The sequence below is a fragment of the Oenanthe melanoleuca genome, chromosome 6 (genome assembly GCF_029582105.1).
Source record: "Oenanthe melanoleuca isolate GR-GAL-2019-014 chromosome 6, OMel1.0, whole genome shotgun sequence".
NCBI lineage: Eukaryota > Metazoa > Chordata > Aves > Passeriformes > Muscicapidae > Oenanthe > Oenanthe melanoleuca.
The window spans coordinates 17143783-17171061 of record NC_079340.1 but is presented as its reverse complement, the minus strand read 5'-3'; the positions used below and the strand labels follow the sequence as shown (position 1 = coordinate 17171061).

At 42.7% G+C, this 27279-nt stretch overlaps 1 protein-coding gene across 1 annotated transcript in view; it reads left to right on the top strand.

Moving 5' to 3' along the window:
• ANTXRL (ANTXR like) overlaps positions 1-24118 on the top strand; it is a 55911-nt gene extending 31793 nt beyond the window's left edge. The window contains exons 15-18 of the mRNA XM_056495066.1: positions 16-114; positions 1154-1321; positions 2437-2517; positions 19017-24118. Of these exons, the coding sequence (XP_056351041.1) occupies positions 16-114; positions 1154-1321; positions 2437-2517; positions 19017-19247 (579 nt within the window). The 3' untranslated portion in view covers positions 19248-24118. The remainder of the gene's footprint in view (positions 1-15; positions 115-1153; positions 1322-2436; positions 2518-19016) is intronic.
• Positions 24119-27279: the final 3161 nt, after the last annotated feature.

The following is a 27279-nucleotide window of genomic DNA, read 5'->3' as shown; positions in this document are numbered from 1 at the left end:
CTGTCTATCCCACAGGACTCAGATGATGAAGATGGATTGCCAAAGAAGAAGTGGCCAACCGTGGATGCATCTTATTATGGAGGTCGAGGTGTTGGTGGGATTAAGAGGATGGAGGTATTTGGCTTATTTTTTAGTGTTCTAAACCCCAGCACGTTTAATTGAAAATTGTACCACTATGTTTTCATGTGATTTTTGAAGAGGACCCAAGCCTGGGATTTAATCAGGGCTTCTCTACTTAATTGGCACCTGCTGTCCAAGTGACAGGCATCAAGCTATCATTTGCATGAATAATTAAATGAATCTAGCATTATGAGCCAGATAAATTTTGCTGATTAAGAAATGAGATAAGCATCAAAATAAGTTTTAATCTCATGAGTCAAACTCTTTGATGCAGTTGCAGCCAGTTCTCTTGTCAGAGAAAATTCAGGCAAAGCTACACTGGTTTTATATTTGAGGGTGGAGTCTATGCAGTGCCTGGTTTCTATGGAAGGGGAGGCTTCTCTCCAAGTTCCTGCAAGACTGCAGATGAAGTATTGTATCTTAATATCTTTAACCATTTTCCTTGGAAGAATTTTATCCTTGATGCTGAGAATGTGTGCTGACTGTGACACCATGGATTGAATATTGTTCTTGAATCCACAGTCACTTTTCTGCTTGAGCTAAGTCAGGCAACAAAATTAGATATTAAGATATTAGATATTGGAAAAAATTTATTATTAAATAATTATAAAATACTATGAAAGGGTTATTAGGAGTTGGAACAGGCTGTCCAGTGAAGTGATGGAATCCCCATCCCTGGAAGTGTTGAAAAGGTGTGTGGATATGGCATTTGAGATATGGTTTAGTTGTGCTGGGTTAACTCAGTCATCTTAGAGCTCTTATCAACCTTATTGATTTTCATCTGCCTCAGATGCTGTGATTTCCCACAAGACCTTTGATTACTGGAATATGCAAAGGCTAGTAGTTCCAGCAGTTTTTTAACGAGATTATTTTATTCTTAAATGCATATTTCTGATTATGGTGGGAATTCGGTGCTTGAATTTGACTTAATTCCTGGTAGCACTTGGTTGTCTGATAGATTAATATCTGTGGAAACCACTTGCTGGTGGGGACTGCTGAAGTGTCTTCTTACAGTGTGCTCTCCTGGCATCAGGTGCGATGGGGAGACAAGGGGTCAACAGAGGAAGGAGCAAAATTGGAGAAACCCAAAAATGCTATTATTAAGTTGCCAGAACAGGAGTATGAGCCTTGGGAACCCAAGCCAAAGAAGCCCCATGTGAGAAAACCACCTTCCCAGCGAAAATGGTACACTCCAATCAAGGTAATGTCTCTGACCCTCCGTTTTACCAAGTCTCTCATGTCATGTAAGATACTATATCCCACTTTCTTAGCACAGACTTTCTTTCAGCAGAGCTGAGACAGCCTATTCAGAAAAGTGGTCATTAATCCTCATCTTTGCCTGGTTTTGGAACACGTATTTCACGTTTTTTTGAGAAGTGTAGAGGGCATGAGCAGAGCTCTTCCTCAGCTCACAGTCTTTTCAGGTATTCTTGCAGATCACTTGAAATTTAGGAGAGGGCAGATGCTGTTTTGTGCCACCTCAAAGCAGCATAGAAAAGGATCAGATGAAGGGCACTGTCCTTGCTTTGACTGCATTGTGGCTAAGGGCTTGGGTTGGGATCCAGCTCTGTTTCCCCCTAGTTCGACCACAAGACAGTAGTGTTTGATTTTTGGGCTAGTCACTCAGTCTCTCCATATTTTCATCCTCAATTCTCCCATGTCATTATAGTATCTGGTGTTTCAATGTCTTTTAATGTATGCATCCTCACACAACCCTAAAGGCAGGGAAGAGCTGTTACCTCTGCTTACAGAGAAGGAGGCTGCAGGGCTAGCACAATCAAGGCTGCAGCATACCATGCTCATCCCAGGAATCTATGGTCATTTCTGAAAAGAGTACTTTGTATGATGAGTTCCTTCTTTCCCTGCTTACTCACAGATCAGTTAAACAGGACTTGAATGTTTCTGGAAAGCATCTGTAAATTTTAAAGTCTGCCTATGCAGGTAGTCTCATGGCTGTTTATCCATGTTTCAGTTCTCATCTGTACTGTACTTTTGTTCTGCCTCTTGCAACACCTAAAGTAAGATCAGCACTTTAAAATATTACCCATCTAATTGTGCCTCTTAAGGGAGTTGTTCACATTAATCTACTCTCATCCTCACTGCCTATTTGGATATTTGGCTTACTGTGTATTGGTATTACCCCACTGGGGTTCTTCTGGTTGTACAGATAAGAAGTGTACAGAGGGCAGGGTGCAGGACCAGTGTGTGTGCAGACAGCTGAATACAGACAAACTGTACTAACCCACTTGTTGTTTAATCTTATGCTATTTTCACCACATTTCTTGGTCATATCTTGTCTCTCTTTTTTGATTGCAGGGTAAACTTGATGCGCTGTGGGCTTTGGTTCGAAGAGGCTATGACCAAGTCTCTCTTATGAGGCCACAGCCAGGGGATAAGGTAAGGCACTCAAATGCACTGGCATCACTCATCTGTTAGCAGCAGCAATGCTCTTCCCTCACAATCAGCCCATCTTTTTTTTTTTTTTTTTTCATTAGCTTGTCTTTTTTCACATTGCCCTAGAGCTAAAAGATTAACATTTTTAATGTTTCTTGGATTTAATAATGGAGTTCAATGATTATTGAGAAATCATGATGATGAAAAAACAAATTATAGTGAGGTTAATGGAGGACAAGTTTGTGTTTCTCAGTCATCTCCTATACATAGGCAAGGAGTATCTCCTGCCTTGATGAAGTCTGTTGGCCAAAAGTAGGTCAGGAGTAGACTCCTCCTGGGAGGAAGCAGGAAGTTTGTGCTTTTTAGAGCCATAAAGATGTCTGTGTACTGTCCCTGGGTCACTGGCAATAGCTGAGTTCAGAGCTCTCACAGTTTCCCCCTGTGAGCCTGGCACTGTTATGGTTGTCTCTGTTTTGTTATTCTGAGGGGACAACTCCCTAAGAATTGAGTCCTGCTGCTTTGAGCTGTTTCACCATCAAGGTTTTTCTTTCTGCAATGGTTCTCTGTAACATGAGAACTGAGCAGACACAACAGCATCTTTCTCTCCCCCCTGTGGGCAGGGTCCATACATTTCATCACCTTGACTCTCAGGTGAGGGGATTATAGAGTTACAGCAATAGGGTCCATAAAGGGCATTTTTGGGGATAGGACTGGTGCAGATTCCCAGGCTTGTTTGCCTGGGTAGTTTTCACACCTAATGACAGACTTTAAAAGTAGCTCTAATTTGCATCAACTAGGGCAGTAAGTTGCATGTCTCTTGCTTCTGGCAAAAATATTATGTAGTTTGTCTAGTCATTAACCAAACATGCTGCATCAATTTTTAAAGTTTAATCTCTTCATTTTTCTTTTGGCACACGAGGAAACCAAGAGAACAAACCCAGCTTCTTACACTAATTTGTTAAATGGTCTTAAATGTTTCACTAAGCTGCATTTTCAAGGCAGCTGTGCTTGAGACACCTTATTTGCTTTTTAAGCACGATCTAGAGCTTCTGAATAGACTCTTTAGGTCCAGCTGTATTTTGATAGCACTAACATTGTATAATATGAATCTATCCTCTGCCTTTCACTCCCTTGGCTGGGACATTTCTATCAATGCAGAGCACAACAGAACCTCTGTTGGCCAGTGTGGTCAAGAAACACGCAGGGGGCTGGCTCAGAACAGGGATCCTCAGTTCCTTGCCTTCCAGCTCTCCTGTGGGGAGAACAAGGGGCTGAAAAGAGCCAATGTAAAACAGCAAGCTGAAGGATTATTGTATCAGGGATAACATAAGAAAAATCAAATGTACATCTGAGAAATAGGGTGGAAAGAATCCTATTGAGCCAGATCCAGTGGAATCATAGAATCATCTCTGTTCCCTGGCCTGTGAATTTAACTAAGACTGAAGAATACTGAAAGTGAAACAAGAAAAATAACTAGACAGCCTTCTGCTGTTAAAAAAAAAAAAAAAAAAAAAAAAAAGGTATCACAGGCCTGTATTTCATGGAGGAAACTAGCACAGAAAGGAACAAGTTTATTATTTATTCTTTGGGTGACTTCTCTAGTAGCAGTCTCTCAGTGGATAATTGACTCCTTGTAAGTTAGATTTTTGCTGGGGGATGTGTATAAATCCACCTGTACATGCACAAAATAAGTGTGAGAATATACACATGTGCACACTCATTCATCATTGTGGCTGAAGAGCTGGGAGATCAGGTCAGTGCTGTGAGTGACCAGCTGGGAGCTCTGGCAGCCCCAGGAGCAAGGCCAGAGCTCTGCTCACCCAGCCCAGGCAGGACAAGGTCACTCAGAGTGACAGAGTCAGAGCCTTCAGCCTGGGGCTGGGGAGAATGAATGTTCATCCTGCTTTGGTGTCTTTCCACACTCTGCCATCCACAGGCTGTGTGGTCATCTTGGAGCAAGAGGTTGCTTTGGTTTGTGTGGTTATGAGAAAGCAGGGGAAGAGTTCTTGGGGGGGGTCCAAATGCCAAGTGCACCTTTTTTTTTTTTTTTTTTTTTTTTTAAAGGTCATTTCATAGCTATCTTGGTTGTTCAAAAAGATGTAGAGCTTAGAAAGCAAAAGGAACACAATTTAACTCTGTTTTGGGAGTGACATTTGGATTCATAACTCAGAAAAGTCCTAAATCTGAAGTTACCAGAGGCAAAGAAATAATTTCCTTTATATTTTCAGGGATTACCAGAGATACAGGTTGTTTCCCACTGGAACAAGATTCACTGAAGTTACATTTTCCAAATTCCTGTTTCACAGTTTTTTACCTCCATTAAAAAAAAAAGTTTCCCTTTCCCATTTTTGCTGCTTATGTTTCTGGGCATATGTTCCTTTTTGCAGCCATTGGATGAAATGATGGCAAAGACCCCTTTTCTGCATAATGAAAATACTCATTATGGAGAAGAGAACATCTGTAGGACAGAGAGGGAAATATTTTTACAAGGCTTTTAGGACAGGGGGAAGATGAAAAGGGATTTTTATATATATATTTTTAATTTTTTTTTAAATTAAAGCAATCTTTAGAAACTCTTTTGAAAAGCATGCCTTCTTCATCACTTGAAAATAAATACTGTGAATTGGGAGCTTTTCTCCCCCTCAAAAATCTGAAAAATACTTGTAGAAAAACTGTGATAGTTTTGTGGGTTTTGGTGTATTCACCAATGTGTCTGGCTTTGTCACAGAGAAGCAAAAGTGTGTCACACTTTTTGAGACTGTTCAGTGTCTTTCCCCACATCATAGGCCTCTTCTCTTTGCATCTGCAAACCATACAGCAATGGCAGTATTGCTATCCCAAATTTTTAAAACATGACTTCTTACTCATTCCCATCATGAAGTGAAGTTAAAAATAGGACTGCTTGTGTATTTTTGAGTTTAATGTGGGGAAGCCCATTCCAGAGTGTATGTGAGAACCTTGTATTAGAAATACAGGCTGAAGCATGTGTGCAGTAAGATGGGACTGACAGCTGCAAGGGTTCTGTTGTCCTTTCCTGTGAGAGAGCAGGTCTCTGTCCATCCATCCCTTTTTCTTCTTTCATCATGCTCGTGTTGCCATTCCCCATCCTGCTCTTTTCCCTACCTGTGCTCTGCTTGGTCTCCTCCCCCAGACATTGCCTTCCATTTCCTTCTGTGGTTTCTTGCTCCTTTTGTCTCTCAGTTCTTGTGTGCATGCCATTCCCCTTGATGAGACAGACTGATTCCCTGCAGCCCTGTCTTTGGGAGCAGCAGGCTGGTCCCCAGCCTCCTTACCCTGTTCCTTTCATGCTGCAGGACCTGAGCTGCTGGTAGCATCATGCTCTGGGCTCTAGCCTTGCTGCAGAGCTGGCTGAAGCTCTGAGAGTTCCCCTGCCCTTGCTCATGTCTTCCATGAACTTATTAAGAAATGGATCTCAGGATGGATGATTCATCAGTATTAATACAGTTGTATTAATAGGACTGTATTAATCCTTGTGAAAATCACAGGAGCTGCTTTTTGGAACTGCCTATTTAAAGAAAGCCATCCAAGCACAAGCTCTGGTGCTCCTTCTCCTGTGTGCCCACAGTGTTTCGCTTGGCTTTTACAGACAGCTCCTCCTCTTGGTCTCCATTCAAGATCATGTCATAGCAGCACCGCTGAAATTTATTAGTTTGGCAAGTACCTCAGTAAAGGGTCAAGAATCCCACTCACTTGACTTCCTCAGGTCACCTCTAGCAGGAATTTCTGTTGCACCAGGATGGGATAACAAGGGATAAACACACTTAGCTCTACCCCATCATTAGCAGCTAGGCTGTTATTTGTGGCATGCAGTTTTGCTGAGCTCTCAGACAGCATCAGCAGAGCAGTGAAGTGATGAAAAAGGACTTGTGGCTCTGTGGTGGGTTGCTGGGCCTTCTGCCTTGCTGGAATGTACAAAGGTGAAGCCTTCATAGGCATTTGTGCTACTGCTGCAGTGGTTGATCCCTTAGAGCTTGGCTGTTATTCTTCCCCTTCCTCAGAAATATGTGTCTCAGAGGACCAGCAGTCACTCTCTCTCCTGGCCCAAGAAAGGGATTGACAGCTCTGAGATGGGGACACTGCTCATCCATCCACAGGAGTATGTCAGAGTGTCCACATGGCCCCGTTGGGCTCTTTGTTGCTCAAGGTATTCAGATTTCTTTCAAGACTTTCCCATCACGTAGGTGTCCTGAGCTTGCAACAGCTGCTTTGAAGGTTGAAGTTTGTGAAATATTAGATATCTTGAAATATTTCATACAAACCAACCACAGTAGCTGATAGGGCAGGTTGCCAATAGTCTGTTCAAAAGGTGAGTTTCAAATGCTTCCTTGGCCTCCTGGTTGAAAAGGGGGCTGTTTCCAATGGCAGCAGGTAAACATTGAAAGCCCCAGTCTGTGCAGAGAGGAAGGGGAGGTGCTTTCCAATGGTGTTAGCTGCTGCTTTCAGCAATTCCTTTCCATTTTGCCTCTCAGCACATACTGATTGATGCAGGAAATTCTTAGAGGCTCGGTTTACCAAAGTCCTTGACCCAACATTCTTCCCCCTCAGGCAGAATGGATCATTTACTTTAAAGACTTAAAACCTGATCTCATTATTTTCACTGAAAATTTTGTAGCTGCAACAGGAGTGTAGACTGGATTTTGCTGTCATCATCCCCTTGTATACCCCTGGGACTTAGAAAAAAGCAGTGCCTTAATAGTGCTACCTGTGGTTTGTATGTTTTCTGGGGTTTTCTGGGGAAGGGGTCTAGAAGCAGGCTGATGTACAAAATTCTGAGAGCCTTTTTGCCTTTTTCTGTTCCATAAAACTGAGATTAAAAGGCTCAGACAAAAATGTCACAAACTATGACCTGTTGGTCATTTTAGAAGCCAGAACTTCTGGATCCTTTCAAATTCTAACCCTTGAGTTATAGTGTGACTTGGATTAAGGGATAGAAACTGGAACTTTAAACAGCAGCCTTTGAAATGAGGAGTATGTGGGTTCCTTATTCTGTGCATCCCTTTCAGATTGATCACTCTTAGTCTGATCAGACTCAGTCTTAGAATCTGATCTCTTTTAGACCTAAAAGTCTTAGGTTTGTTAAAGCTCAGAAGGTCTGATTGCCTTCATATTTTGAGTGATTACTTGCAATGCTGACCATGACATCTATGTGCCTTAGTTCTCCTAACAACCAAATAATCATGAGAGCAGTGTATTTACCTTCCTTACAGCTGTGAGGTTTAGTGTTCTGCCAGGCACTTGGGACTCCTTAGATGAATCATGGGACATCAAGCTAATGGATTATTAATGACTAATAATTGCTCTCTAGCTGCTGCTTGCAGGTGGTCAGCAGCTTGGCTGCAGCCCAGGGTGATGGCAGCACCCGCCTGTCACGCCACGGTGGCTGCCCACGTACTGCTGCTATTTGGAGCTTATTCTAATTACTTCTCTTCAAGACCCAGTAATGGCTTTTAATAGGCTTCCCTGCCTCTTAGAGATGTTGTAATCACCCGTGTAACAATTGGCACAGCTACAGGGGGTGCTGGAAAAGCAGCACTGAGCTCCTTCAGACTGTAGTCATCAGTGGCTGCTGCCTGGTCCTGGAGCTTTTCTCCCTTTGCTTCCCACCTTCAAAAGGTGCTGAAAGATTAAACACATGAGGACATTGCCTGCCACAGTAGGTGATCTCACTTTGTCACTTTCAATGAAAATGTGACACGTTTAGCTCCCATTTTGCAACTTTCTTCTCTTCTGTTTTTTAAAGGTATCTCTAAGATTCATTCCTGCTTTAGCAGACATGGCATGGGGGGAAAAGCTCCCTCTCTCTAGTGTGGGACCAGTGTCCTGATGCACAGTTCAGGATGTGTTGAGTGCTGCAGCTGGAAACATGTAATCAGTGGTTAATGAATTTCCTGTCCTACAAGAAGCCCACATACTGCATTGCCTCTCACTTGTGCCAGGATTGTGTTATTTCTCTTGTGGCAGAGGAATTCCCAGACTTTGGGGATGGATGCTGCCTGTCTGCAGCCAGGTCAAACCAGTAGTCTGTCCATGTCCTTGGCAGCCAGAGGCATGCTCAGGGACAGGAGGCTGTGAAGGATGAGTGCAGATCCCAGGGCTGGTGTTACTTGGCACACAACAGGATGAAGGACCGGCCTCGTGGTTAAGGCATTGGCTGAAACTTGCATAAATTACTTCACTTCAATTGAACTGCAGTTGTACAGTGAATAAGTGAGATGAAGTGTAAATTCTAGGAGGTTAGACCATGTTCCTACTAGTACTTTGAGCACTTAATAGACAGACTCAGGCAGAGAGGGGACTCTTCTGCTAAAACATATGTACCACTTTGCTATTTCTCTGATATTTCTCTGATATTTATGATAAAGGAACAGCTTCATCAGCTCTGATTTTCAGGGGTTTTTTATAGAGAACATGTCTTTGGGATAAGGCCTGCTGTCTTAATCCCCTGTTAATTGCAACTCTGACATGTCTGCATGGGGGGAACAGGCTCTTGTGTTGTCAGTTTTCCAGGCATCACTTCACTGATGCTCCACAATCCTACAGTGTATCCAAGGGCCTGACTTGAAGCCTGAAGACTGTTTTAGGCCTTAGCAGTACTACCACAGGGCAGTACTGATGGCACACCTCTCTTGAGAGGAAAAATGCACAAATGCACGTGTGGTTGCTTGCTAGGACTGCGTGTACAGATTCAAGTTTGCACATGGACAGGTGTGTTGCAGCCAATATGTTCATTTGTTTCTCAGCAGCACCCTTGGATCAATCTGAACATCATCTGACTGTTTCAGCTGATTTGCTGAGAGCTGTGCATCCCTCATTGTCTTTCAGTTGGGTAATACTGCAGAAATTAACTATCCAGCCTTCCTTATCTCTCTGATTACATTGCATACTTCTAGTAGTTATGCAGAATGTGACCTTCTGGAGCTGCAGAAATAACAAATACTTTGTAAGAGGATGTATTCATACTATTATTCACACTAAAATAATTGCACAGGACAATAACTAAAATTCAAAAAGGAATTGCCTTATTACTTTCCTCAGAGCAGCTGGTGTCTCTGTTCTTGTAGAAACTATTGTGATTTGTGTTGTACTAGAAAAAAAAACCCAAATCTCTGTCTGCTACTTAACAAAAAAGTTACTAGACAACAAGAAGAGCTTAGATCTATGTATGTTAGGTCTTAAGATCAACTAATCTTGCTTTCAACATTCCAGCTTTATATGCCAGTTTTAGTCTCAGATGGGAAGCAAATGCCTTGTGGTTTCTGCATCCTGGTTGGTTTTTGGGGGTTTTTTTGGTGTGTGAATAAATCCTCTTCCTTTACAGGTTTCTTCTAGAGAATTTAATTGCCCAAGCAGACAGCTCAGTCTTCATTGGCTTATCAAGGAGTGGAATACACAGAAACTTGGAAGTGAGGCCTAACAGGAGCAGTGTCCCTTCTTGCAATGCTGGTGGCCAGGCACTCTGAGTTGAGCAAACCTTTGAAAAATGAGAGGAGGTGTATTTGGGGTTTTTTCTACTGCTGGGGGACAGGCCACTGACTCTGCTGAGGTGAGAGCAGGGTGTATAATAGAGTTCTAGGAGAGAGCTGGCAATGGGGTGCTCAAGGAAAAGAGTAACTTCAAGATGCATAGCTGGTACTTGATAGCTGCACAGGGGAAACATGGCAGGGATCTATTTGCATAGTGTTAGGTCTCTAGTATACCTGAAATGGGGCAGAGTTCCATGTCAGGACTTTGGTACTTGAGTTGCTTTTCTAGTGTGGTTGTTCCTAGAATAAGGTGGTTGTGTCCCAAGACAATCTGCCATTCAATTTAACATAGGAGCTTTTGGGGGAGAAGAGGTTTTCAGTGCTTTATCAACATGCCAGCACTGATAATGAACTCTAGCAGTCCCATCCCAGAAGAAGAAAATCCATGTGATATAAGCACAGGGGAAGCTGAGAACTGTGGATTTACCATCTACTTGCTCTAGGTAGCAGTAGAGCCATTTAAGGGCCAGTTACCCAGAGAAGCATTGGTGATAGTTGTATCTGTTTCCAGACTCTACAGAAAGAGGTAGCCTGTCTGTGTGGTGGGCCAGAGTCCTACATTTTTGGCTGAGGCAAGGAAAAATACTATAACCACTTCCACCAGGAATCTGAGTTTCTATCATTATTCTGTACCCTAGTCAGGTGAATAATGTTGTGTACACAATAATCCCAGCTTGCTCCTGAGACACAGTCAAATAATTCACCCAGGAAAGCATGATGACACTTAATTGCAGTTTGAGCAAGATCAGTTATGGTCCTTTGTGGCCTAATTTGCTGCTCCCAGCAAGCCACCAATACCTCAAGGCTGAAGCTGTTGCACCCAGTAAATGTTTGTTGCTTTTGTTGCTGTGCTCCAAAGCACTCCCATCTAGGAGATGGACAAATGCAACATCCTTGTCCCTGAAAACACCAAAGGAATAAGGAAAATCTTTTGCAAACCAACCACTGTTTTGTTTTTTTTTCTTGAACCACATTCTAGTCTGGTCAGCATTCAAGTGTGGAAATGTGTGGTGCTGTGGTTAAAACAAGGGATGTGAGTCACAAGTCCTGAACTTGTAAATACCATTTTTTTTCCCCCTGCATAACCTTGAGTAGATGACATGACCTGACGGTGGCTCTCCTCACTTCCTCCACTCTGGGACCCTCATCCATAAAAGCTGTCAGGAAGGAGGAAGGCAGTAAATTACATGTGAGTGCAGGTTTAGATTAAGATATTTTTCTGAGGTTTGGATAGGATTTGGTCTGGCATGATGGCACTTTGAGATTGGTACTAATGTAAAGGGCCTGATAAACCTGAACTTTGTTTTTGCCCAGTGTTACTCTTTTCTGTTCCATTTGTCACTTCAGCCTTTTTAGGGCTCAGAATCAACAGGCTTTGTTATGGATCTGCACTGTGCATTACTTCAACCACAGCCTCAGCAAGGTCCAAGACATGTGATGTTTGTGCATTCCTGCAAGATGTCTTGTGACTCTGGCCATTCTTTCAGGAGATGTCTGCAGCCCATTGCTGCATTTCCTTGCTGAGGCATGATTGGAAGCAGCATGCAATTTCCTGCTGAATGGAGTGTGATGCATATTATTTGAGTTGCCCTGTCTTCAGTATTGGGGTGGGCTTTTTGTGTCTCTCCTTGTGTGTGCCTAAGCTGAAATAGTGGTAGGAGGCATGAGAGATCTGCATGGTGGGAATGTGTTCAGCAAAGCTTATTTTGGGTACTGGTCCTAACTTTAAAGTCTGATTTCCCTGGCTGAGCTATTCCTCCCTCAGATTCCTCATTATTGTCCACTGTCTGCAGTGGTAAACTGGAAGTAGCCCCCTTGTCTTCAGTGTATTCCTGCACTGGTCCTCACCCTGACTGAGCAGACTGCTCCCAGAAGACCCACCCCTTGTTTCAAGCAGTGCTGTGCACAGCTGGGGCTGTGAACTGGGGAATAGTGTCTGCAGATGTGTGTCTGGGAAAACTATCAGTGCTTGATAGTATTCAACTCTCAGTATTCTGATAAAAGAAACTACAGTAGCCTGGGATACTGCAGCTATTAATCTTACTGCAAAACAGCTCCTGTTTTAATTGCCCAGTAGAATTTAACACTGTTTCCCCAATACTGTCGTTATTTTGGTTTAAAACTGTTCCTTCAGATGGCCTGTAAATGATTTTTCATGTTAGTAGAATTATCTAAAATTGAAAATATACCCTTGAAAAAGTCTCAATATTTTCAATTTTTGTTTTGAAACAATTTTTTTGCTTGAGACTCAAAGATGATTTGAAATGAACAATACATGTTTCAAGCCTGAATTAAACCTGTTTTGACATATTTGTTTTACCTGAAAAATGAAGACTTTTGTTGCTGTTGACTTTTCCTTTGGCCAGCAAGTGAACTGAAAGATGACTTTTATTGCTGCTGTTATATGCAATGCATGCCATGGGTCTGTTTGTGAGTTTGCCCTGCCAACCTACCTCCCTTGGTCCTGGGGGATCCCTGGATGGGATTATCACACATTTCATGTCAAAGAAGAGTTCCTGTGCTCTCTCATCCCCTCCCCACCCCATAAATCCTATTTTCTCAGCTATTTGGCCCCCAGAGCCAGGGTGTGTGGGGGCATACTGGACTTCTGAAGGATTTTTTCTCCCAGCTTATTTACAAACAAGGCTGGTCCCACTTTGCCTCTATGAGAGGGGCTCAGGCATCTTGCCTGAGCTTTTTGGGCAGCAATGTCAGCCATGCCTCAGCCAAGACAATAGATTTTGTCCTGAATGTGTCAGCAGCCCGAGGAATTGCTTAGCTGTGTGTCACTGTCACCATCACCATGTGCTCAGCTCCCAGCCCATGTGCAGGATCTCATTGTTTGGGACTTGGGAGCCAGAGTTTGTGAGGCAGGGATTAACTTCTGTGCTCTGTCTCCATGGTGCTGCTCCAGTGAGCCAGGGTTTGTGGGTGGTTTTGTTTGGTTGCTAAAAAGAGAAAAAGCAGACATTTGCTTATAAGAAGGTTTTTGTGGACTTTGTGAAGGAGTCACGTGTGCCTCAGCTGCTTTTAAATATCACTGCCCCTTCCTAGGTCAGGATATGTATCCTGTTTAAAGCTGGGTTACCTCCCACATCTTAAAGCTCAGTCTAATTCCTTTTGCAATAAGCAGCACTTTGGGTGAGCCCAGTAGGTTACACCTCTTGGTAGCATCACCTTGCTCATGCTGTGCTGTAAACAGAGTTTGCTGCTGCTGCTAGGATCATCCTTGTGCATTTGCATTATCATTTTGCAATTTTCTATTTGAATTTATCTGATGTGCCAAAGAGCATGACAGGCTCCTCACTGTTGCAATGAGTGATTCACAACCCACAATGCAGTGATTTCCTTCCCCTCCAATAACTCCATCATAGAAGGGAGGGGGCAAAAGTGATAGGAGTTTACTTAGAAAGGGGCCAAATAATGTGCTGGGAAAAGAATGGGCTGAACTTATTTTCCTTTTTAAAAGCAACACAAAAGGAAATAATTGCATTCTCATTGATGAACACTGCCACTTTACTAGCCTTTACTTAAAACCCTCTTCTCTTCAATCAACCCCATTTTCTCTTACCTCTTCGTAGTTTTGAATTGCCATCATTATAGGTGACAGTGCTGGGCTGCCAAACAGCTTCCCAGAAAATTATGTACAAGAGAGGACTTATTAAACTGGAAGATATGTATGAGAGTCAGGTTATCATGCAAACAAATATTTTAACTTGATGATATCTAATGTTTTGATTTGAGTCCTGATAACTTAAAATGGCTACATATAAAAATTATTGGCAATTTAATAAAACAATTGTTAATGATTAATGAAATAACCACCATATAATTAGTTTAATGATTATAATTTAATCATTAAATAATATAATTATAAAATAATTATAAATTACATATTTATTAACCTGAAAGCATGATCAGTCACCAAACTGGTGATATGGGAATATTTGGCACTTCCTATCCTTTATTTTTCAGCACAAGAAAGATATCTGAGTCCCAAATGTAAGAACAGGAGTTAGTAAAAGTTACTTGTATGTGCCTGAAAACCAGGCAGCCCTGGGTTTTACGTGACAAACTGTTTCAGCAGCTCACTAATTTCTAGCCTGTGTGCTGCAGGGTAATCAGTGCAATTCCCAGGAAATGCATGAAGGTTTTAATGAGCCATGACATGCTGAGTGCACAGTCAGCGTGAGGCAGTGCAGTGAGAGGAAGCTTTTGGCAAAGGCTGATGCACAGAGATCCTGGCTCCTGAGGAGCCAGCTGCTAATCCTGACACTTGCCCAGAGAACTCAAATATTGGGAACTCTGTACCACCTTGCTTCGTCCCTTTCACTGTATAGGTGTTGTATCCATAATCTACCTCTCATAAACAGATTTGCTAAATGAGTTTCCCACATTGGCTGGTTTAGGATATTCTGTGTAGGTGTTTCTGCTAGAACACTCTTGTTCTTTATTAGAAGACAGGGCGATCCCTAATTTTGCCGAGATTCAGTTTTTCCAAAAGTCACTGATCTTAAGGGTGTATATCTCATTTTTTCCTGGGTGTGTGGATCAAAGCCTTCACTTACCTGAATTGATCATGACTTTTTGTTATATGCTCCCTCTTGTGGTTTTGTAAGTAGCTTAAAATCTGAATCTGTTCTTTTGAGATTTAGAGCTACATTTTTATGCTGAACTATGGAGAGCTATTTGGAAGTAAAGCTACATGCTGAAGAACCAGGTCCATAGCAAGCTGGCAGAGTCATTCCTGTGACATAGATAAATAAAATTGAAGAGGGAGCCCAAGGAAATTGTGCTCATTTTGGATTTCAGCATCCTAAATAATACTTACATTTAAAAATAATAAAGAATTTAGCTCTTCCTTACTGGGAGCAACTTCATTTTTAATTTGATGGTCTAGTGTTTTGAATGGCCATGCTTGAAGTTTAAAGGACGTAGTTTATTTTAATCCATTCTAAAATGCAAGTATCATAATCTTACAAGGTCAAAGACATGAAAACTCAGTAAACTAAGTGAATCTAATTTCTTTTTCAGTCAGATACCCACCTCTGCAAATCCAAATTGCAGCACTGGGACTCTGTAAGTCAAACAAGAGGAAATGGAAAATCAAGCAAAATTTATAACTGGAAGAATGTCTTTAGGTCAACTAATGTTGCTAAAGATAAGAAATAGGCAAACTTGTGTGTACACAAATACTGACATGCACAGAGATGAAAATGGATTTGATTTTTGTTAAACACCAATGCATGTATTAAATGAAGAGAGAAAAGAGACAGCTACTGGCAGATGGCCTGGATTTTTAAAATTCTTTTTGCTGAAGTGCTGCTAGTATCAAGGGTGAACAGACTTCCCCATGGCACTCTTTGAATTGCCTTGATTCTTTTAACAATCATTTCTGTCAAGTGAAAACTTGCTGAGTAGTAGCTAAAGATTTTGGGGAATTGAGTGCTGGGGAATGATGTAGCGAGCACTGTGATGAAGGCAGCCCAGCAACATGATGCAGTGGCTGTCAGGAGGTTCCTCCCTTCCTTTCCCCCCCCTTAAACCACACACAATAAGACATCCTAGGTGGTCGAGGAGACTTTGCCTAGAAGTACAAAGTGCCTGAATTGCACATGTGATTGTTACACTGGGATAAAAGCTGGAGTCGGGACAAGGGCAGATCCCACTGCTTCGGGATTTGTACTTTTTGAAAAGCCAATTTGGCTAGCAGCATAACAAGAGCCTAACAAGTGGATGGACATATGGGGAGGCAAAATAATTGTGCATTAGGAAGAGGGTGCAGATGTGAGCTGGAGTAAGGGCGTAGCTCCATATGGCACAGAGCTGACCTTCGGTTGGTGCCTGAATGACAGCACGGCGTGTGGGGCGCTCCGGCTGGGAGCGGGGCCCCAGCCACACAGACCTGCACCCACGCACATCATCTGCCCCCAGAGCACAATAAAGCAGCCACAGCAGCTGCTGTGCCTGCCAGCATCCTGGCATTGCTGCACCTTGCAGCTCCGACACCTTCCCTGAGACACTTTGTGAGTTCCATGCTTCTGGAAAAATATATATCATTGCTGCTACTGAAGTGGTGTGGTGGCTTCTTAATCCCTGCTAATCTGCTGTGCAAGAAGAGCAGAGATAAGTGTGCAGGATGCCTAATTTCTGTTCATGTTCCCAGGGTTTAAAAGCCTTTATATGCCTTTGGAGAGGAAATTACTTAATTCTTTCAAACAGAATATTAAAAATCCTGTGGTTAGCATGTTTATTTGGGAAGCATCATGGATTTTTTTATAAAGTAACCCCCAGAGGGATGTGCATGTTAGACAGAATAACAGTGGCACTCTGTTATTAGGAAACTGTGATGTGTGGAGGACTTAACTCTTCAACCTAGAAATCCTTTGACAAAACACACTTGATAAATCCAAACCATCACTTATGATTTATTATCATTTGTTCTTCCCTTTCCCTTTTCAGCTGTTAATCCTGACACTGGCTTAGAGTTCGGCCTCATTTTCTCAATGGCTGCTTGAAGTGCTCAGGAGGATTTGCTCCAGTATTCACCAGAAGTCTTTGATATATGAGATTGTAGGCTAACACTGATAATCTTTTGTGGGGAAGTGTCACAATACATACATCGATCATCCGAGCCTCTATCTGTCAGACTCCCCCAACTCAACCGTATTTTCCATGACACAATGCAGCGCATGGCCTTTAAATTACCCATCTGTCTGACAAATCAGTGAGTGTGGCAGAAACTGGCAGCAGTTTGACGTCGCCTATCACTTCAACTGAAGTGAAAGTAATGCAAACAGATTTATGGGATCCCCTTTGATTATAGACTATGAATATATTTGGAATTGATGTTTGTGAGAGAGACACAACAGAGGGGCAGGAAAGGCTTGTAGGCAAAAGCACTAGTGTTGGGTTTGCAGCTTTGCATTTACTATGAGGGAGATTGTTCTGTCCTAAATTTTTCCCTCCCCATATGGTTCATCTCATCTCTGCACCTCTGACCTTTTTCTTTTTCTTTTTTTTTCTCTCATCCTGAGTGATTATTTAGCTGCTTTAAATTCATAACTTTATAAATATCAAAGATGAGTTTTCTTAAATGAGTTTGATGTACAGCTGTTAAATATATCTGTAACATTCATTGCATGTCAGTAAATACTGCTGAATTTCCAAGTAGGCTCTGAAAACAGTGGAGCATAGCAGAAAACAAATATCTGGCAAGGATGGCTGCTTGCTGCAGTGCTGGTGAGGACCTGAGTTCAGTGATGGAGTAGAGCAAAACATTGATTTGGTTATTTTGATCCAATGGTTTATCTTTGCAGAAGTAACCAAGACCTTGGCTTTTGCCTCCATGCAGTCTCTGGCCCCAGTATAGTATTGGTATGAACCTGGTTCATAACCAAAGTCTGGCATAGCAAGCCTGGATTTTTAGGAAGAGAATTTTATCCTGCTCGTTGATGCTATTGTTTAAGGGTAGTGGTGAATTGTGGTGCTGAAAGATGGGACAGAGACCTACTGAGTGTGTCTCATGTGCAGGCAACAACATGCCCATTCAAACAACTCCTGTCTGCAGCTCAGCTCTGGAAGCCCAGAGCCATTCAGTCCAAGTAAGTGGTAGGGTGGTACCCTTTGGGTTTTAGTACAGTTGTAAAACCGTTTTCTGAGCTCTGGAGCTTACACAAGCTCTTTTGAAACTCTGCTTGCCTTTCTTCAGAGAAGCCATAGACTTAAGTGATTCCCCTCTTTTTAAAGAAATAGTTTCCATGAACAAAGGTGTGGGTATTGGAAGTCACTCAACAAAACAGTTGTGGTTCTGCTGTGATGGCTTTAGCCTTGTTTCCTGAGGAAATTGTGATTTGTGAAACTCAGCCCATTTTCTAAACACCTTCAGAGTTTTCTCGTGCCAGGCAGCACTGAGCCAAGAGAATCTGTGACTGATGTGGGTTTTTGTATTTCTGCTGCCACAGCCATTGGTAACTGGGGAGGATTGTGATCTACAGCTGCTTTGAGATAAGTTTTCTATATTTGGAATCCTGAGTTGGCTCACAGGATGTTGTCATAACCTCAAGCTGAATTTAGTTTGTTGATTCCAGCATGCAGTCTATCTGAGGTTGCCAAGTAGCTTTTGCATTACCTAGGAGCCTCTGGCTGCTTCTCACAGGAGAGGCTAGGTGGTCTTTGGGGTCTGTCTCTCTCTCTTCCTGTCTGAACTTGGTTAGTGGGAGCCTCTGCAAAGCTTTGCTTTGGCTAAAGGAAACCATCGTATATTGGCCTTTAGCCCCTAGTTGACTAGGACATCCCCAATACTTGGTTTTTTTTCAAATCCAAGCTACTCCTGTTTTAAAAGTTCCACACACAGTGCTCCCATCAAGTCCTGCTTACCTGCATCCATCCTGTAAACACACTCATTGGAGAGCCCTCTGTGCAAGTCCCACTACCTTGCTGGTGTTTCTCAGGGGAGCTACATCTACACTGCAGCACGAAAGACACATGTACTATCCCAGAGTAATGTTCAAAGCACAGACATCAGCCAGGCTGGGATCACTGTGAAGAGGAGAGCTACAGATTGTGTCTGTGGCTGATGCTGGTGCTCTGGTATAATCCTGTATGAGCTTTTTTCAAGCACGGCTTTGCAGTCAGGGATCCCACCAAGGCAAGCATGACTTGAGTGGAGCTGTCACTTTAGGTGTGTTCTGCTCTAGTAGAGCAGAGAGCACATGTGGGCACAGTCCCAGTGTGGTCCTTTTTGGTTTAAGCCAGTCCTGGGCTATTTTCTACAGGCAGTAGCTCTGAAAATCAAGGAAAGTACGAGGTTTAGTACAGCATGGTTTGAATGTAATTTCTAGGACACAGTGATTCTGTATGAAACATAGCCTGGCCCCTCTGCTTATAGTACCTTTGACTTTCTGCTGCTAAGTCAAAATACCTTCTTTTTAATAATGAATTTTTCTCCACCTCTAGGGAAGATGCATAAACTTCACCCGTGTGAAATCGGACGGAACCTCTGCCCCTTACAGCCCGCCCCCGAAGCTGCCGGTGCGCGACCATGCTCCCCTCAACAACGCTGCACGGAATCCTGCCTCTCCTGTGTCTCTGCAGCCTCCTTCCAGGCAGCCCCCTCCTGGCCCACCTCCATCCCGAGCCCCTCCTGGACCGCCTCCTTCACGCCCACCCCCGCAGCCCATGGCTTAGAGTGCAGCAAAACCTGATCGACACAACGCGTCTCTTTGCTGAACACGGCATATTTATTGAGTATTGGTTTACAGTTAAAGATATCACAATTTGTTGCTGGTCAGCAAAAAGGAAAAAAAAAAAAAAAAGGAAAAAAAAATATTGCCAAGTGTCAATTTTAATGTATGAATATATTTATACCACACGTGCTGAGTAAACATTCAGTGGAAAGATTCAGAGCTATGGGGTATAGAAACAAACCAAAATCATCATCTAGATACAGTAGCAGCTTTTCTTTGTATACATTTGAAGATCTATTTAGATATGACAGTTGTCTGACTTGGTATGTCAGATCATTCATTAATAATTTAGCTGGTACTTGTGCATCCGTGGCTTTGATAGCTGCCACCTACAAGTTGGTTCAACATAGTTCATTGAAGAATTTGCTTTCTTTTCCCCAACAGTACTGCATCCAGATTTTAATATGAATCAACAATTGCAAAGATAACATTCTGCCTTTGGTTCTGCAGGTGGAATTTTCATGGACGTTTTAAGAAGCCTATAACAGTAATGTGGTAACTTGAGACTATGTGCCAATGATCTAGCACAATAACCTGTCATAGAAGAGGGATAATTTTTTTCCCCTGGAAAAATCAGTTTTGAGCCTGCCATCTCTGCATATTTTTAGATGTGATTGCATAGGATAACCACTGAAGGTGAGATACTCTATCTAGAAATCCAGATTTTGTACAAGACTTGGGTTCATATTTGTCCAAAGTTCAGAGGAATTTTGAGAAAAATATTTTGTCTTGGTGTTTAGTTTTCATTTACAGAAAGAGTAGTCCAAAACAAAGCAAACATACACAGAATTTGAGCATAGATGTTGTAGTAAGCAAGTAGGGTGTGTTATTTATATCAGCAGCATTGAGGGACTGATTCTATTGCTATTTGATTGGATAAATATCCCCTTGACCTTACTGCCAAGAAGAATTCAATCCTTTTGTGATCCAAATATAAATTCCTCTTTGAGCAGCTCTTTCTTGAGACAGTTCAGATCCACACTACCTGTGGCTGAGAGTCATGGTGTGAAGAGTATGAGGTTTATCCCTGTTTTATATGCTTGGCTGCTCTCCCACGACCTCAATTCTGGGTGTCATCAGAAGCGATGTGAGCGCCCACACAGAGGTGGCAATTCATGACGCGGGACTGCGGGTCAGCCCATTGTTAGTGTTCACTGAGCAACACCTGAGTGGGCTGTGCCCAGAGCATTCCCTAGTGAATCAAAATAACACCTGAGCTTGCTTTTTCTCCACCACTACCTATTGTATTGGAGAGGAAACCTATGCTGGTCTGCTTTGGCACTGGCTGTGTGCTTAGGATAGTTGTAGAAATAATAATATGTTGCATTATGACACAGCATATACCTATTTCTCCATCTGTGTGTGGGCATGTAACACATCACAGTAGTTATTGGCACATAAGTCTAAGATAAAACACTAACTGTATTGTGCAGTTGCTCCAGATCTAAGACCTCTTGATGCAGTTGTTACAGGCATGTAAAGTTTTACTGGTATAAACAGAGATCAAGTTTAATGTTTCCAGTGGAAGGCCCACCTGCAGAACACCACCAAGCTCTCATCAGTCTGTGCTGATCACTGTGACATGCCGTGTGTATGCAGCTGAGGCTGTAAAACGTAACTCAGAAGAACCACAGAGCCTCTTTCTCCTCTTGCACTGCTCTGCTCTCTTGAGCTTAGCTCTTACCTCATGTATATTGGTGCAGGTAGTGGAATCATGGTTGTGAGTGCCAGCTGGCCTTGGAGCTGTTCCTAATTTAGGCCAGAGCCAGCAAAGCACTTCTGCATGTGTTAAAATGTCCTGCAGGTCAAGAGAAACTTCCTTATGCCCAAGTACTTTGCTGACCTGTGACTTTATTGTGATCAGAAAGGAGAATTGGGATGCATTCAACCTTATCCTCATTCTTTTTAGACACTTGAATAGGGTCTGCATAATTTGGTTCATGAGAATGGATTTCTGTTTGGAGGGGAAAGAAGAGTGTGTGTGTATGTGTGTGTGTGCGCCTGTGCTTGTGTGTGGGAACTGTGTAGGGTTTTGTTTGGTTTCTCTTGCTTTACAAAATTGCTTGAGAATTGCACTCCTATGAATAGAAAGGCCTTTTTCAGCCAGTGTGACACAGAGTCATCACCTATCTCTGTTTCTTTCAGTTGAAAGGTGAAACTAAAACAAGTCCTCTTTTCCACTGCAGTTCTGGTGAAATGTTTTCACCCCAGTGAAAAAAACTGGATGACTGCAGTAAGAGAGCAGGGGTAAGGGTGAGGGAATTTGCTTCACAAGCAGAGATCACTGATGTGCATTATGCTGGTAATATGGAAACCCTGAAATAACCTTGCTGGGTCTAAGACCATTTGTAATGTGTATGTACAGTGAGCCTAACAGATTCTCATGTTGGTTGCATAAGAATAATTAGCCAGCAAATGCTAACTAGAAATTGAAATGGTAGAGGACAATAAAACTGATTCCCATGCCAGCACCAAACAGGGCATTAGAGCTTTAATGTGGGGTTGCTAGAAACCACTGCTCTACAGACCCCTGTAGCCAAGTAAGTCTCTTATCAGCAGGCAGCAGTGAGATTGAAGCAGTGACTTGGTGGGTCAAGACTCAACTTTAGCTAATGAAAAAGCCTGGGAGCCAGATTTTGTCTTGTCTTGCACCTGTACAAATCTTGGGAGGGGCAAGTAGAGTGAGCAGAGCTGGTGATTTGTCCTCATGTTAATGTTGGAATTTGACTCACTACCAGTGACAGTGGAGATGTTGGGTTCTCACAGTTAGGCAGGGTTCTCACAGTCACACATCCAACATGCCTGAGGAGAATATTCTTCTTTGCTGGAATAGGCAGTCTTGCAAAGATAACCCATACTAACAATTCTGCACAACTTGCAAGTGCAGCAGAAATAGGAGCAGCTTAGGCTTTGTCAAATCCCAGGTGAATGGATTTATGTATGATAAAGCAGGAACTACCATGGATTTGAGAATTAGATTTGGCATAAATGGAGTTTCCTGCATTCACACTGTTAAAAAAATTAAGCATTTGGTGTATAACTCAATTTTGTCTGCAGCCTCTGTGATAAGAGCACTGCAGGTTTAGTTTGCTGGTAAAGCAGAAAGAGAAAGTGAACTTTTTTGCCTTAAACTGAATTTCCTTTGCAAAGGTGGGAGCAGTGAATATGCTGCACTGGCTGCAGAAAGGCCTTTTGGTTGTATAGAAATGCACCCATTTGCAGTGATCTCAGGCACTGTAACAGCATGGTAGGGGAAACTAGTTGCTATTTTATTGTCTGTTGAGCTTGATCCTACCTGGTATAAATCAAAATAGACCAGCTGAAATCAAGGCAGTAATATTGGCATCCATCAGCTGAGAAATGTCTGAAAATAAATGGACAAAATCCCTCTGTTGGGCTTGTTGTTTCAATGTTTGTTTTGGCATTCTTGTGTATATCAATTGTGATCAGATGTAACACTAGTTACACTGCTAAGAAATGTTCTCATATGGGATGATTCCCATGTACTTTCCATCATTAGGCACTTTCAAAAAGTGAATATCTAATACTTCCCCTAATCCTAGAGGAAAATGTGGATTCAGGAGACCTTGGTCTCACACTAATACAGATGTGAAATGACACAAGGTGCAAAGCAGCTGGGAGAAAAACCCTATGTGTTTAAACCTGATACAGAACCACACTGATCAAAGCATATTTATGGCCAGCTTTCAGGCTCAGTGCATGTGTTGCCATCTGTGGGAGTAGCCTGCCGAGCAGACGGTCCTAAATAGAAAAAGGGAAAAAAAAAAGAAAGGAAAAGAATCAGCTTCTCATGTGAAAGAGCAAGCATAACAATGAATGACATTATTTCATGAACTGTACCAGTTCAAATGCATGTGCACCTGGTGCTCATACTGCTTTTTAGTCCTGTTGGTCTTCAGACAACATGATCAGTTATATGCTTTCTCTCTTTAATCATTTGCTGTTTTTATTGTTGTTACTTTGGTTTTTTGTGGTTTGTTTGGGTATTTTTTTTTAAAGAAACATTTCACTGAGAAAACAGCCCTACTTCTGTAAATATAGAGTTTAATTTGGAGGAGACACCACACTTCTGGATGTTACTGCTGGACAGTTATTTATTAAAAGGGGCTCAAGGTGAATAAATAGAGGTGGCTCAGGATACATGCATGCAAGTATGATAATGCAGTATAGCATTTTCAGTTCTCTGTAGTTTTGGGGCAAGGGGAATTTTTGGGTCATCCTAGCTTTTTTAGAAGTTTGTTACTGATATACCTTTGAATAATGCAATAGAGATTCCTAACATATAACAGTGCTTGAACAAATGTGTTTTTGATAGATTTTGATAGATTTTTCATTTGGGAGATGAGGAGAAGACTAGTCAGGGGGAAATGTTTTAGTTTTTAGGGGGGAAAATGTACTGTACTCAATTTTTAAATTTTTCATTTGTTTAGAAAGATGTAGTGTTTTCAGAAACGGTGGGGATGTGGGCTGATCCACAGCTGGGGCATGGAGAGGAGGGACAGTGGAAGCAGTAAGATTTTTTGAGGGATGAAGAAGCTTTACATGGGGTGTGGGTTTTTTACTGGTACATGTGGTACAAATTTCTGTAACTGACATGCTGCTTCCATGTTATAATCATGTAACTTTATGCATTTTAGGCATGTGCTCCGTTTTTCTGAGAAAACCTTGCAAATGTAATGCCTGCATGCAAATGTGGGAGATGTAGCCAAAATCTTGTAATCCAACATAATGTAGTCTTAATGGCTTCAGAATCAACAATAAAAGTGCTTACTGGTTAAACACTACAAAGAATTTCATTGCAGAGTCATTTTAAGAGGTGATAAGCTTCTGTGTATCTTCTTTCTAATCAGCTCAGCCACCTAATGGTCAGGAGAAGACTGTGGAGTTGGGCTGTCAGAATTATCACCCTCGAGTTGCTACTAATTGAACTATAGACAGGAGTATGTTCTGTGCCTCAGTTTACATGTTTCTAGGCTGGGAATTTGGATCTTTGTCTAATTCAAAGGTAAGCCATTGTGTTTTGAAACCACGTAGAAATGCTGAGTAAATTGAACTGGAGTCAGGGCTCAGACATTTATTCACATATGGGGCAGAGCCTGAACTAATTGCTGCTATCTTAAAGAGGAATCATAGAACATATAGACCTAAAGTAAAATCCATGCAAGATAAAATGCCAGAGCTCAAGACAGAGAAATTCCATGGGAAATCCTACAGCTCTGAAAGCACTGGGGTCACCAGGCTTGAGACAGAACTACAGATTTTCAGTCCCTTCCTGCTTCTAATGTTTTCTGTGTATCTGTTCCAGCCCCATTGAGGGCTGGTGGGCATAAGGCAGGCAAGAAAGCCAACAGGCCAACAATCTCCCACCCAAGCAGGCTGCAATTATGGGTAACCAAGGCTGCTGCAAAGCTGCTGGGCTGTGCTGTGCACTCAGTGTGCCCAGCATGGCAGCCCCAGCTCTGTGTGCGAGGGGGAAGGAAGCTGCTCTTTGCACACACATAATCCCCCGAGGACATGTGAGAGCCTCATCTGTGAAAAACGGTGGGCACCGAATTTTGGGGGTCTGGTAGCCCCGAGAACTCACTGCAGCAAAGCAGGTGGGAGCTGCGTGGTGGCTGAGCCAGGCATGTGCTTCCCTCTGGGCAGCTCCAACTGGCTGTGCTGCTAATGGGAATTGAAATCCTCAGCCTGGAGCTGTGCTATTCCCTCGTGGAGGCAGGGGCTCTGACAAAAAGCCTGGCTTCTCTCACTCTGCACCCCAAGCTGGCAAGACAATAGTCACCCAGTATGGTTTTGTGGCCTTCGCTCTTTTTTGTTCTTCCATCTGCTTCTTACTCAAAAAGCAGGCTCAGGCTCTTGGAAGAGATCAGATAAACAAAAGTGATCCTGCAGCCAAGGCTCTGGGCACTTTTATTCTGCATTAACAAAAACCCTACATTGGCTGCAGCTGTGGCTGCTTAGGTTTATGCGTGCCTGAGACAAGAAAATTCAGATTTGGCCAGAACTTTCCCAGAGACTGGGAATGTGCAGATCCAGGTCTTTGGTTATGGAATTGTCTATAAATAGCTTCTAGTGCTGATTTAGAATCTTTCATCAAATGTACTTCACAGTTTCAGAAGTGGCCTTTATATGTTCACATACACCACCCTCTACCCTATCTGGCTGCATGGACGTCAGCAGCAAGAATTTTTTTGGCTTCAGCAACCTGAGCCAGGAAAGGAAAAAATGTTCTTTCCCCCCTCTCCTTTCATTCCTTAAGAAACCACAGGCAGAGCATGTTGCCCATGCTGGAAGTTGTCTGGTCTTTACTCTATGAATGTGCTTTGCCCTTTGGGATGGGATTCATCTCTCATTTCATCTGTTTCTGCAACAAATTTCCCCTTTTTCTGCACATCAAAGGACCTTCCTTTTCACTGCACTGGAGTTTCCTGGCCAGGCATCATCACTCTGATTTCTGACTGCAGCTTGAACTGTGAGATTATGTATGATATTAAAAAGTTCTCTAAACAAGAGCATTCCTGCTGAAAGGTTTTGCCTGTGACACAGATTGAGACATGTTTCCTTGTAAGCTTTCAGAGATGCATGACTGCATGGGTCAATACTTCACTGAAGGTCCTTAGATAAGCACATCTGTGTCTCAGCCCCAGAGGCCACTCACTGAAGTGAGCTCTCCTCACCTCAGCCTATCCCTGCCATGGTGCAGCTGCCTTGCCCTTCATCCATGCTGGTGTCCTGCATCTTGCTGAACCTCTGGGCCACGATTCTGGAGCTCAGACTGTTTCTTCATGGTAGAAAAAGGAGCCCTAGAGCCACCCTAGGTCCTGTGACCCAGAACACCTCACACTGAGAGTGTGCACTTTTCCCTCTGATGGCAGGGGGATATGGATTGAGAGCATGAGTTTTCCCAGTGAACACAGGAACACAGCTGTCCAGCCATAGTCATGCAATAAATACCCATGTGTTTGCCACAGGTTACTAAATACAGCAACTCTTGCCTTACTGGTCATGCTTCATGCACTGTTAGGGTAAAATACTTAATGCCCTGAAATGTTTTCTAGTCTCTTTTTTTTTTTTTTTCAGTACAGAGAAAGATGTTTTGAGGTGGAAACAAGAGTCCCAAGATTCCCCTTCATTATCAAAGACAAGTTTGGCCAATCAAAACTAAAGGAAAAATATGGCAAGCATATGTGGCAGCTTATTCTGTCCAAAAACACAACTTTTCCTGCTTACCTCTTCCCTTTTGCATCAAGAATATCTCAGTTAAAAGTGAATATGCCTAGGGATAGAGGTTGGTCCTAGTTCAGCTTTTGAGTGTTTTTTTTTCTCTTCTCTGGATTTCTGATGCACCTGTGTAAGGTGTGTTGGGATCTTCAGAGATAAAGGGATTGCAACACATCAGTGAGGCTGTTGTTTCCAAGTGGGAAATGCTGCAATGTCCTCAGCAGGCAGTGCCTTCAGAAGGTGGTTAAAACCCCTTGACAGCCATCATCACAATGGTAGACTTGGCTCTGCTACAGCTCAGCAGGAAACTCCAGCTCCAGGAGTGCAACCAGCCTGTATCTGAGACAGCAGGAGTGACAGCCTACCTGCCAGGACAGTGAGAGACCCTGCTGGGGTCTGTCTCTTCCCAGGCTAGCAGGTATAGCCAGGGACTACCTGGGCCTTAAAGCACTTACTCTTCTCTAGGGAAAAAAGTGGGCAGGAAGAAACTGTGCAGTCTCTGGAATTTCCCAGCTCTCTTCCTATTTTTCCAATACTAATTGTTTGAATTGCTGAAGTAACTCACAAGTGAAAATATGAAATAACTCATTTCCTTCCTGGCCATACACAGGAGCATCTAAGCCAGGCCAGCTGGACCCAGCACCACCCTGGGAAGAGAAGGCAGGATGCTTCCCAGTGGTCTCCTGGAAGTTCTGTCTGGAGGGTGAGGTTTTGCATCCCTCCTGAATCCT